We start from the raw sequence: 13205 nt of genomic DNA, 5'->3' as shown, positions 1-13205 counted from the left end.
CCCAGCAGGAACTAGTCATTGATGGACCGCTTCTATCGGGCTTGCAAGGACTTTGGGCTGACCATCAGCCTGAAGAAGACGAACGTCCTGGGACAGGATACAGAGGCACCGCCTGTCATCACCATCGACGACTACGAACTCGATGCCGTCCATCAGTTCACGTACCTCGGCTCCACCATCACCGACAACCTCTCCTTGGACACAGAGATTGACAAGACGATCAGGAAGGCAGCTATAACTCTCGCTCGCCTCACAAATCGAGTGTGGACCAATCCAAAGCTGACAGTGTAGACAAAGATAGCAGTCTACATCGCCTGTGACAACAGCACGCTGCTGTACGGCAGTGAGACATGGACTACATATGCCAGACTGGAGAGAAGACTCAACACCTTCCACCTTAGAAGCATCTGCCCTACCCTGGGTATATCCTGGCAAGACAGAGTGTCCAACACCGAGATTTTGTCTCGCGCTGGCCTTCCGAGTATGTACACTCTACTCAGGCAGCACAGGCTGCGGTGGCTGGGCCATGTCCACCGCATGGAGGATGGCCATATTCCAAAAGACATCCTCTATGGAGAGCTAACATCTGGGAGGAGAACCATCGGCCGCCCCCAGCTACATTACAAGGATGTCTGCAAGAGATTTGAAGGTGCTCGACATCGATGTGGAGTCCTGGAAGAGCCTTGCAGCTGACCGAACAAGGTGGAGAGGTACCCTGAACCAACATCTCAAAACGGGGGAAGAGAAACTGATGAACGCAGCTGCAGAAAAGCGGGCACACAGAAAGGAGCGCAGCAACTTTAACAGACCAGAGTCCACACACAAATGTGACCTTTGCGACAGAGACTGTCACTCCCGCATTGGCCTCTTCAGCCACAAGTGACGCTGCTCTAGCCGAGGTGTGGAGCAAGCAGCCAATTAGGATGCATCACCCATGGTCAGCCATGACCGAGGGGGCCTAAGAAGAAGTACCAAAAGATATATGAATCAAAGATATTCCTGCAATAGACAGCAGGGGTCATGTTACAAGATCAGATAATAACTCTGAGGGGCATGTTAAAGGAGATCAGTAGAGGATGGACAATGGGAAAAGGTGTTGTGTTCATTTAAGTGAAAAGTGTATAACATCATGAGGAGAATAGATAGGGTGAATGCACAGTGTGTTTTACCCAGAGTAAGGGAATCAAGAACCAGAGGACATAGGTCTAGGGTGAGAGGGGAAAGATTTAATAGGAACTTGAAAGGTAGCTTTTTCCATATGGGTATATGGAACAAGCTGCCCGTGGAGGTAGTTGAGGCAGATAACGAGGAGGTAGTTGCGGCAGATAACATGACAACATGGGTAGGAAAGGTCGAGAAAGAAATGGTCCAAATGCGGATAGGTGGGACTAACATAGATGGAGCCTCGGGGGACCTAGCGTAGATGGGGCCTTGTGGTTAGCATGGGCAAGTTGGGCCACAGGGCCCATTTCTATGCTGTATGACTCCGACTCCAAGTCCAAACACAAATATAGAGTTCCTCATTGGCTGGGGAACAGATATCAAAGAAAAGAAATAGAATTTAATTTGGTATGAAATTCTTTAAGTAAACACAAACACCCATAAGTTATCTGGATCATAAGAACTAAAACCTTAAGGAATGGCACAGCAGCGCAGCCAGTAGAGCTGCAGTCTCATAGCACCAGAGCCCAGGATTTGAGCCTGACCTCGGGTGGTATGTGTGGAGTTTACAAGTTCTCCTGGTGATCATATGGGTTTCCCCTAGGTGCTCTGGTTTCCTCCCACATCACAAAGATAAGTGGATTTGTAGGTTAATTGGCCTTTGTAAATTGCTCCGAGTGTGCAAGGAATGGACAAGTGGGATAATAAGGAACTAGTGTGAATAGGTGATCACTGGTCGGTATGAGCTCAGTGGGCTGAAGGACCCTTTTCCATGTTGCATCTCCAAACTAAACAAGGAATGTTTTATAGGAAATCCATATAGTGGCTACATTGGACAGTAGCTGACAAATAACGAGATGTAGTCTAACATTAACAGCACTGAATACTTAAGGCGGCAAAAGTTAACAAAAGTGCAGCAACACACATTTTGTTACCAGCTTGTATTCTGAAAACAGAAAGATGTCCTGTAGAAGTGTTTTTATTCTCAAACATTTGAGTGAGATTTATTTTGAACACACATTCTGCACTGGACATCAGGATTGGTCCTGGGTTGCTGGAGTGGAGGCTACAGTTCTACCATAAAGGGGATATTGATTTTTGTTTAAAAATCACATTTCATTGTGATAATAAACAGAAACAAGAAAGAAAACAGAGGAGGAGATCTTTGGGAGCCATAGGTCTAAAGTCCTATGTTTCTTCCTGGCATGTGGAGTTGCAAAAGAGGTCCCAAATTACACATTATGCCAAATGATTACACCACCTTCACAAAAATGGTCTGATCTTTGGACCTTACCATTTATAATTAATCACTTATGTAATTTTCTTGCAAACAATAGCTACCAGAAAACATTACGTAGAAAGTACCGACTTTTGTAAGTTGTTTCAAAGAGAGATCTTGGATTTTTCTTCACAAGTGAAGACAGGTTAATCTACTCAATTTCTCCTCGTACAGCAAACTCGCCATTTATGTAACCAGTCCAGTGAGCCTTCGATACACTTCCCTCCGTGAAAGGTACATTGTTTTGTAGACTATTCTCCTGGTATGGTATAACCAACACCTTACTGCATGGAGGCAAGACTTTCTTACTCCATCACTCAAATGCTCAAATTCATTTTGTAACTTCACATGCTAGGGAAGCATGGCACTTTAGATTCATGGCTCCCAAAGCCCTCCTCACCTGACTGAACCATTGTCCATGAGTTGAAGTGTAACAGGGCAGAGTTTTTTGCTGACCTACAGATACACCATAAATACCAACAAGCTGTTGGAAGACCAGTGGAATTCAAGCGGATAGATTTGCAGACAGCGGAAAGGCTGAAGCCATCTTCTGCTGGATGGGAATGTTGCATTTTTGCACGTCTTTTCTCTCCAATCCACTTTCTCCAGGCCACAACAATTGAGGGCCGGATGAAGCCGAACTGAGTTAGGAGCAAACAGACATACTCGCCAAGTCAATGAGGCCAACTGGCGACTGCTCTTCACATGCTGGCTGCCAGGTTCTGTAAACCTTGCACTGTTTTCATTTACGATCAGTTCTCAGGAATGGAACCCAGTTATCACCTGGGAATTTCCTGTAAATAGAGGGCCTGTGTATTTTGGGTCACTGCATATGCAATGTGATGATTGTAATTGAGTGAGAAGCTTCCACAGGATTAATTGGCCTCCATCAGCTAGGAAATCGCATGCTGGCACCAGTGGATCTGTCTGCTTAGCACAAGGGTCAGCAGAAAGCAGATTATACCAGGGAGGTGAAGATTCTGTTAGGTTTTGTGGAAACATTTCTAGAGTTTGGAGATTCAGGGAACTGTTTGGGAGAGGGCTTGAAGAAAAAAAGGTAAATTGGTATTTGGGGAGAAGGAGAGGGGGGGGGGAAAGAAGGAGAGAGAGAGAGCGCGAGAGCGAGAGGTATCACATGACATTGAGTTTCTAGCCTCCTGCAAAATAGACTGGATGGGGCTTGCAGAATCCTTTCGTAAAAGAACATATGTGACTCAGTTAGGATTCCATTCCGAAATGCAGAATACTTAGAAACACTGACAACTTGCATTGGTGAGATTTGGACTCCAGCCTTGCCTTGTAAGCCTAGCACATTATCATAGCCAAAAACAAGGATAATGGCTCAACAGGTTTTATGCACTAATATATGCCACATTAAAAATGGATGTAAAACAAATATCTGGCAAAAAAGGCAAAATACAATCCACCTCTTAGTTAAAAGTATTGTTAAAGTTGCAATACAGTTAATCAGAAATTGCAGGCTCAATGCCCATTTCACTGCACATGCTGGCTCTCACCACCCACTCTTTCTTGGAACATTTACTATACTGTCTATAAGGTTCAACAATGTAGACTGTCAAGTCAACGTCCTTAGAGTTTACATTGATGTGGGGAAAATTTCTGGCATCTTATCTTTGTTAGTTTTACCTGCAAACTTTTGATAAGCAGCTGTTTGTCATAGAGTTGAGTTGATGACAGTGCAATTGGTAACTGTCAGAGGGTTCAGCAAATTCAATTGCCTTCTTTGTATTTCACTAAATTATGTAGAGGACCTTTATGCAGTCCCATTACATAGAAGTCAGGATTCTTAAAACAAATACATGGACACACAAGCCGAATCAGAATGATAGTGTGGAAACAGGCCCTTCGACCCAACTTGCCCACACCGGCCAACATGTCCTAGCTACACTAGTCCCACCTGCCCGCATTTAGTCCATATCCCTCCAAATCAGTCCTATCCATGTACCTGTCTAACCGATTCTTAAACGTTGGGATGGTCCCTGCCTCAACTACCCTCTCTGGCAGCTTGTTCCATACACCCACCATCCTTTGTATCAAAAAGTTACCCCTCAGATTCCTATTAAATATTTTCCCCTTCACCTTAAACCTATGTCCTCTGGTCCACGATTCACCTACTCTGGGCAAGAGACTCTGTGCCTCTCATGATTTTATACACCTCCATAAGATCACCCCTCGTCCTCTTGCGCTCCAAGGAATAGAGTCCCAGCCTACTCAACCTTATGGCATCTGATTCGTCAAAACACAGAAATCATTAGACACCATTGTCAGTTCAGATTGCTCTGTGTACCCAATCCTTAAACAAGGGAATTATCTCTACTTGATTATTTATATGGTCTTCAAAATACATCAAAAGAAAGCCAACCACTTACCAATCATTGCACTAACTTCACCAGCCATGAGGTCTTTTTCAGTTCCGTTATACAGGTTGACATCGATGATTCCCTTCCGGATAGTTTCTCCGACCTTTGCTCCAAGCAGTACAGACCCAGCTGTTTCAAAAATGGAAGCCAGGATACAGGCTTGTCGCAGTGTCACAACACCAGAGCCCACAGCAGTACCAAAAGAATTAGCCACATCATTTGCACCCACAGAGAAAGCAAGAATAAAGGCTATTATGAAGCCCACTATCACCATCCACAAGTACTCATCCAGCACCATTTTGATTTTTTAGGTTTCAAGTATGTGCACAGAAGTGAATTGGAAGAATCACACACAGAACACACACAACCCTTGGCCAGGCTTCTGTAAACTGTAGTTTTCTTCTGTAAAAGTGCTTGGGAGATGTTGTACTGCTAACTAATACTTCTCTGGGTAGTGATAACACCGTTTCTTAGGCTTGGGGTTATCAGTAGGTTAAAGCATTCCATAGTTAAGTGTCCAGTTTGGTAGACAGGTATGGTCAACTCCTGTAAAAAAAAAAGCATAGAATAAAAAAGATTGACAATATTTTATACAACTGGAATGAATATCAAACTAAAACATTTTTTAAAAATCCAGATCTTTTCTTATAATCTTACAAACATTCACTTCAGGATGGTAAAAACTGGCAGATGGCAGTACTGCGACTTTTCCTCCCCCAACACCTCTGGCCCCAGCAGGCGAGCCATCGTTTAATCTTTTGAGTTCACCCAAGTACATAGGAATGTGAATTAGGAATTCTGTTGCTCAAGACCACGACAACTGTATGAAAATAGCAACATGTCCCTTCCCCCCCTCCCCTCCCCCACGTATTGCAATCAGTCAACACCATTCCAATCAGGGTGCCAGTCCAACATGGCTTAGTTCTTTCCTTAATTCATCACCCATGGTTTCCAGGGCCAGGCCCTCTGTATCCAACCATATGGCTCTGATGTCATAGCAGCAATGTCCCATCCCCATAAATGCCAGAAGCAGCTGAAATTTATTATTTTGATTTTAGTTATTTAATGTGTCATTCAAATATTTAAACGATAATTGACATATTTTTTTTAAACGGTAATTAAATAAAGTAAAATGAGATAACCATATCTTCTGCTTTTCCTGTTGAAACCAAAAGAGCTTTCAGCTCCTATGCCAGCATCACCAGGCACTGGAGCAGAAGGGCGATTTCCCAAATTAACAGCCAGATTTAACCTGCAAAATCTGCGGGCAAGTCCCACATTGCCAGATTTCGTGGCACGTTCATGGAAATCCATAGGTTCAGTTCCTGCGATTAAAAGAACCAGCATTTCAAAAGTCAGCAAGATCCAACCATCAATCTCTACGGGGTAGCACTTTGTACACGCATGCTTTGAATATTATTTCCACCCAATTCAAAAAGGAATAAAAATAGCTTTTCCACAATATCTTACACAGTCCAAAGCACCTCAGCTTTTGGAAAAGCAGTCACTGTTTTGACGTAGAGAAATGCAGCTGCCAATATATTGTAAAATTCCACAAACGACATTGAAGTAGAACCCCTGGCACAAACTCAATTCCAATGCAATAAAATGGCAAAAATCATGATGATAAAGGAGATCAAGAAACTTAGCTTGAAATTAATTGAGTAGGAAAAAACTGCAGATGCTGGTTCAAATTGAAGGTAGACACACAATGCTGGAGTAACTCAGCGGGTCAGGCAGCATCTCAGGAGAGAAGGAATGGGTGACGTTTCGGGTCGAGACCCTTCTTCAGACTGATGTCAGGGGAGGGGGCGGGACAAAGATAGGATGTAGTAGGAGACAGGAAGACAGTGGGAGATCTGGGAAGGGGGAGGGGAAAGAGAGGGACAGAGGAACTATCTGAAGTTGGAGAAGTCAATGTTCATACCACTCGGGTGTAAACTGCCCAAGCGAAATATGAGATGCTGTTCCTCCAATTTGTGCTGGGCCTCACTATGACAATGGAGGAGGCCCATGACAGAAAGGTCAGACTGGGAGTGGGAGTTGAAGTGTTGAGCCACCAGGAGATCAGGTTGGTTAAGGCGAATTGAGCGAAGGTGTTGAGCGAAACGATCGCCGAGCCTGCGTTTGGTCTTGCCGACGTAGAGAAGCTGTTATCTGGAACAGCAGGCACAATAGACGAGGTTGGAGGAGATGCAGGTGAACCTCTGCCTCACCTGGAAAGACTGTTTGGGTCCTTGGATGGAGTCGAGGGAGGAGGTAAAGGGACAGGTGTTTACATCTCCTGTGGTTGCTGGGGAAAGTTCCTAGGGAGGGGGCGGTTTGGGTGGGAAGGGACGAGTGGACAAGGGAGTTACGGAGGGAATGGTCTCTGCAGAAAGCAGAAAGGAGTGGAGATGGGAAGATGTGGCCAGTAGTGGGGTCCCATTGGAGGTGATGGAATTGATGCAAAGCCCAACTAACAGATTAGAAAAAAAAGCCCAGTTCAAAATTTCTGAAAACTGCATGTGAAATCCAAATCAATGAATGTGCTCCAGCTGAAGCAGCATTCATATACATAACAAAAAGAAAGTATCAGAAAGCCATTAGTAGATAAAGGCAAGAATGTGGTAGTTAAAAATAAGAGCTACAATGGGCAACAAACACCAGCAATTCAATCTTTTTGATGAATAAGTTGGATTATTCAATGTTTTTTCGTTAGGATTCCCACTCACTGATTTTATTTATATAATTATATTTACTGTGTTTTACATTTTAGAAACATAGAGAAACATAGAAAATAGGTGAAGGAGGAGGCCATTCGGCCCTTTGAGCCAGCACAGCCATTCATTGTGATCATGGCTGATCGTCCCCAATCAATAACCCGTGCCTGCCTTCTCCCCATATCCCTTGATTCCACTAGCCCCCAGAGCTCCATCTAACTCTCTCTTAAATCCATCCAGTGATTTGGCCTCCACTGCTCTCTGTGGCAGAGAATTCCACAAATTCACAACTCTTGGTGAAAAAGGTTTTTCTCACCTCTGTTTTAAATGGCCTCCCCTTTATTCGAAGACTGTGGCCCCTGGTTCTGGACTCGCCCAACATTGGGAACACTTTTCCTGCATCTAGTTTGTTCAGTCCTTTTATAATTTTATATGTTTCTATAAGATCCCCTCTTCTAAACTCGAGGAAAAGTAATTATTTATTGCTCGCTCCTGAAAAACACAAAACAACTTTCAATTCCTAATCAATCACAAATATTTAAAATATTTAAAGAAACATGTCTCAATAAATAAAGTGAAGCAAGTTTAGAAAGCAAGAGGAAAATAAACACCCATCTTTGTTGATTTTTTTCCCATTTGAAGAGGGATCAAAAGTTAGGGTCACAAACTGCTCTTTTTATCTTTGGTTTGTGTCTATAGAGGAGCAACGGCACATTGCTTGGAGACTGCCAAATATCAAGCATACAATTGTCTTTATTGGGTTTGAATATGGATTTGTTCTGGTTATTAAAATCTGTATTTTTGTTTGTGCAACACAAAATCATCACTTAATCCTTCAGGCTTTGTAACACATTCTATCATACTAGTAATTTTTGGATTTGACAGGACAATGGGAGCTTAATGTCAAATCCATGCTGAGCAGATCTCTGCCAAGATACAAGTCTGAAGAAGGGTCCTGACCCAAAACATCATGTGTTCACATTCTCCAAAGACACTGCCTGATCCGCTAAGTTACTCCAGCACTGTCTTTTTCTTGATTTATACTATAAGCAGGTTCCAAATCCGCTGAAGCTTTTGAGACACCATCTCAAGAAAAACAATTCACAATTTATTACCTTAGATGAATTCCTAATCCTATTCCATTATTATCTACTAGTGACAGCAAAGGAAAGATGGTGCATCAAACTTCCGCAGAGGTACTCAGTCAGATTTCCTACAGATAATGCAATAGCAAATTACAAAGTCAACAACAAACGGGCACAACTGTCAAAGAGAACCTAAAAAAGAATAAATGTGTGTGTGGAGAAGTACCAAAGACCTTTAGGCAACAATGTAATAACTATAGATAGACACAAAATGCTGGAGTAACTCAGCGAGACAGGCAGCCTCTCTGGAGAGAAGGAATGGGTGATTTCTCAGAGTTTGCCAATGATACAAATCCTGTTGGAAGAGTATACCCTGAGGAAGACATTGTGATTTTGCAATAGGATAAGGATGGATTGCATGATTGGACATAAACCTGGCAAATAGAGTTTAATGTGAGGAAGTGGGAGATCATTCACTTAAGTACGATGAATCAAATCGATAGCACCTATAAATAAGTGGATATTGACATGTTACCTCTGGTGGTAGAGTCACAAACAGGGAAACATAGTTCCAAAGTAAATGACATCATTTAAAACTGAATTGTGTAGCAATTGATTCTTTCAAAACATATTGAATCTATCGCATTAATGTAAATGTTAAATAATTGATGGCCATGAACTGATCTCCAAGGTACCCTGGTAACTTCCCTCCAGGCATAGGTCAGGATCCCTCAAGCCTCCTCTGTTATTCAATGCAATCAATGACTGATATTTCAGTTCTAAATGACTACCTCTACACCCAGTGAACTGCTGGATCAGGACTGCACCAAAGCACCAACCTGGATTATACATTCAGGGCACTGGAGTGGGATTCAAACCCACAACCTATGATAGGGGAGAAAGTCAGTAAACAGGCTCTTCGGTCAAACTCATACACAAGCTGTACCCATATCGCCATCTCCATGTCGCCATCTCAAATGTATTTTTAATGTTGTCCCCATCTCCGAAGTTAGATTTAGCTCTTAGGGCTAACTAAATCAAGGGATATGGGGAAAAAGCAGGACAGGTTACTGGTTTTGGATGATCAGCCATGATCGTATGGAATGGCGGTGCAGGCTCAAAGGGCCGAATGGCCTACTCCTGCACCTATTTTCTATGTTTCAATGGATTTACTGGATGAATTGAGAGACAAGGCTAAAGAGATACTTCAAATAAAAAAGCAATATTATTTTATTCAAGAATGGGAAATAGAATTGGTTATTTCAGATACTAATGACTTAAGAAAAATATTTGGCATGTGTCTAGAGATTCCAGTTACTATACATTGTTCTTTTACGTAGATAGGATAACATAATATTGATAAACCAAGGTTTACCTCCATAGGTGTCTATCCCATTCAAATTCTACCACTACTGTTAAACGCTGTTAAAAAAAAAACCTGTGCCAGACATACATTCTTGTGTACACATGTGCCTAGACCCCATAATACAACAAGAGTAAAACTGCTGAACCAGCTTATTTTGGTGCAGCATGTTTTGCTAAAATTTATCTCAATTAATAAGTTGCATAATCATTCTGCAGACTCATTTCTAGAAGATCCTGCATTAACTGATCACAAAGTGGTTATGCAGACCAGATTGCCCACTGTACCCAGTAGCCCCAAGAATTTTCAAATCATGTTTGGAAAGGATTATTTAAGGGAGGCCAAACAAAACATCTTAGACACAAAATGCTCTAGCATCTCTGGTGAGGGGGAATGGGTATTGTTTCGGGTCGACCATTCTTCAGAATCGACCCAAAACATCACCCATTCCTTCTCTCCAGAGATGTTGCCTGTCCTGCTGAATTACTCCAGCATTGTGTGTCTATCTTTGATGTAAATCAGCAGAGCAATTCCTTCCTAAACAAAATCTTATTTGCCGTTTTATCCACATTTGGAGATAAACATGTGGAAAACATGGAAAATCCACACAATGGATTTTATAGATTTCTTCCCATGTCATTGCACAGTCATTCAAAAATGGACATATCCAAGCATTGAAGATGCAACAGAAGTGACTCATTGGCAAAGAATTGTTGAAGGTGCGCACAGGTTGTAAACTATCATAGTTCACACCTGCAAGCTTATTTTCAAAGTTCATAAGGAAGGGCCACAAGTAGCTGAGCCTAATCAGTTCTTGAGTGATTGCACTTAAACCTCCAGTTTAAATTCCATTTGGAATATTTGAGGACCAAGAACCAAGAACAGATCATCTCTACCCCTCCCAATCCCCAAGCAAAGTTGTTCCACATGATGTCCAGAGGATCTTGCATATCCCCACTACCGAAGCAGGGAAGAAATACAGGTTCCCCAAGTATTCAAACAAAAAATGTGCTGCAATTATGCATTTTTAATTTTAATCCCCATGGCAAGAAGTCAAGCCCTACAATAAATCAATCTACAAGTATAGTACAATAATATTATCCCAGAATTTGTGACTGTAAATAATTTCACAGACAACGGACTGAAAACTGTCAAAAACTTAATGTCCAGATAGTTACACTTTTAAATGTGTAAATCTGAGAAATTCTGTCAGTGAAACCTTACCCTGCAAATGTTAAATCAACTCAGTTTTACACTTCTTGTAAAATCCGCCGAATAGGTTGAGCTTTATTAAGTCAACTGAAACTGACTTTTCAAACAATGTCATAATTATTACTAAAACCTTCTTTAGTCTGGACAAAACACACAAACTAATTGCAATGTACAAATGCAGAGATTTTAAAGGTTGACAATGAACTCTGGTATTTCAGCTTCTACTTTAATCATGAGCCAATCTCTCAATGTCACTTTTGTTAAGCGTTGTCAAGCTAATTATATCCTATGCTTTATATTGGTTTTCTTCTCAGACAATTGTTAAATTGATCTGGAGTTTTGCTTGCCCCCAGATGTCTCATAGCCTGCAGTGGTGGTGCCTAAAGTTATGTCAGTGTGCACCAGTATTGGGTGAAGGGTTGGTGAGGTTGCCAGAGCCCCACCAAGTATTTGTGGACAACTGAGAGGCCAGCAGCAAACACTCCTTCACAGTTGGTGGCAAAAATCAGGTCAATAAGTTAACCAATCTTGTGTGCACTTCGCATCAAAATCTGCAGACAAATCAATAGAAAATTGGATAATTCACAGAAAGCAAAATCATCTAAGTGTAAATCTTCTGCACAGAATCGCTTCATGAAAAAACTGCTTAAGCAACATATATTGTCTTTTTTTAGAAAACATACCAGCTTGGCTGAGCAGTAATATAATTAATCACTTGGCAGAAGTAAAATACCATCAGCAAAGAAACCATAGAGAACTGAGAGCTGCCTTACCGTCTCACTGTAAAGACCAATGCAAACTGTAGGGTCAAACTCAACAAGTTGAGCAGATGCACTGATACACCAGCCCAGGGTTTAAAATATGCGTCTGTCTTCCAATCCTTTTCCTCCTCAGCTGCTCTGAAAATATTTTTAAACCTGGCAGCGTGGTTGGTAGCAGAAGCAGCAAGCAAAGCTCTGCACTTTTATAATCCAAACACTGGGACTGTCACCCAGTACCACGGCACATGACCGAAAAACAGGAGAGTTGTAGGACGTCCTTGGCATTCTCCCAAGCAAGCATGTGTCGTGCATGTAGATGTCACTCGCTGAGCCGGAATGCTGGGCTCAAGTCCAATCTACATATTATATACAACGAGAGTGGATTCACTCGATTATGTATATGAAACCGTTGGATATAAAGATTTAACATGATTAACCCAGAAAGGGAACATTTTTCTACAGTATCCCAAACATTTAATTACTCCCATTAAAGTGGTTTCATTATAAATAAGCCTTACAAGTTGCGCTTGTCAAAGGCCAAATGAAACAGCAGCTGCATTCAGCATGCAGTTGATGCAGGTTCCTTCAGAGGTTTAAGACTGACAGATTCAAACATCCACTCAGCTGCGTCCCCACCGGATCAGAAAAGAGATAAAGATCAAAAATAGGAAGCGGGCAAGATTGGAGCAATAGGAAGACACTTTTAACAGCCTGTCCCCAAGAAAGGTTGCGACAGTGAAATATGCCATCATTCTGAGCCACAGGTACGTAGGCAGGAAGAATGTTTAGTTTAGTTTAGAGATACAGCCCAGAAACATGCCCTCTCGACCCAGCGGGTCCGTGCCGACCAGCGATCCCCGCACATTAACACCATCCTATACCCACTAGGGTCATTTTTTTACATTTACCAAGCCAATTAACCTACATACCTGTACGTCATTGGAGTGTGGGAGGAAACCAAACATCTCAAAGAAAACCCACGCATGTTAAGGGGAGAATGCACAAACTCCGTACAGACAGCACCCGTAGTCGGGATCGAACCCGGGTCTCCGGCGCTGCATTCGCCGTAAGGCAGCAACTCTGCCGCTGCGCCAATGTCTGTACTCAATGCAACAGAGATAAAGGACATTAGCAATGTGCCTCAAGGCACAGGGGGCTATTATCTCGAGCACCATTAAAAGCCAGCCCCCATCACTTAAAGGGAGTCCACAACAAGTTTGCAGCAAGTGGTGACCAGGAAAGAGTGAGGATGCAAGGAAAG

The 13205-nt window shown here is 42.4% G+C and overlaps 1 protein-coding gene across 5 annotated transcripts in view; it reads right to left on the bottom strand.

Annotated features, from left to right (window-relative positions):
• LOC144591939 (sodium-dependent phosphate transporter 2-like) overlaps positions 1–13205 on the bottom strand; it is a 65017-nt gene that overhangs the window by 28887 nt on the left and 22925 nt on the right. Inside the window, exons 1-3 of one of the 5 annotated variants that reach the window (XM_078395977.1) lie at positions 11957–12160; positions 7840–8015; positions 4831–5367 (exon numbers count right to left, since the gene is read on the bottom strand). In XM_078395977.1, coding sequence (XP_078252103.1) covers positions 4831–5119 — 289 coding nt within the window. In that variant the 5' untranslated portion in view covers positions 5120–5367; positions 7840–8015; positions 11957–12160. Of the gene's footprint in view, positions 1–4830; positions 5368–7839; positions 8016–11956; positions 12162–13205 lie in introns of those variants that run through there. The other 4 variants (XM_078395978.1, XM_078395979.1, XM_078395975.1 and 1 more) reach the window with 4 other exon arrangements.

Source organism: Rhinoraja longicauda, chromosome 3 (assembly GCF_053455715.1).
Source record: "Rhinoraja longicauda isolate Sanriku21f chromosome 3, sRhiLon1.1, whole genome shotgun sequence".
Taxonomy (NCBI): Eukaryota; Metazoa; Chordata; class Chondrichthyes; order Rajiformes; family Arhynchobatidae; genus Rhinoraja; species Rhinoraja longicauda.
The sequence above is the reverse complement of the archived record's forward strand: the minus strand, read 5'-3'. Positions and strand labels throughout refer to the sequence as shown.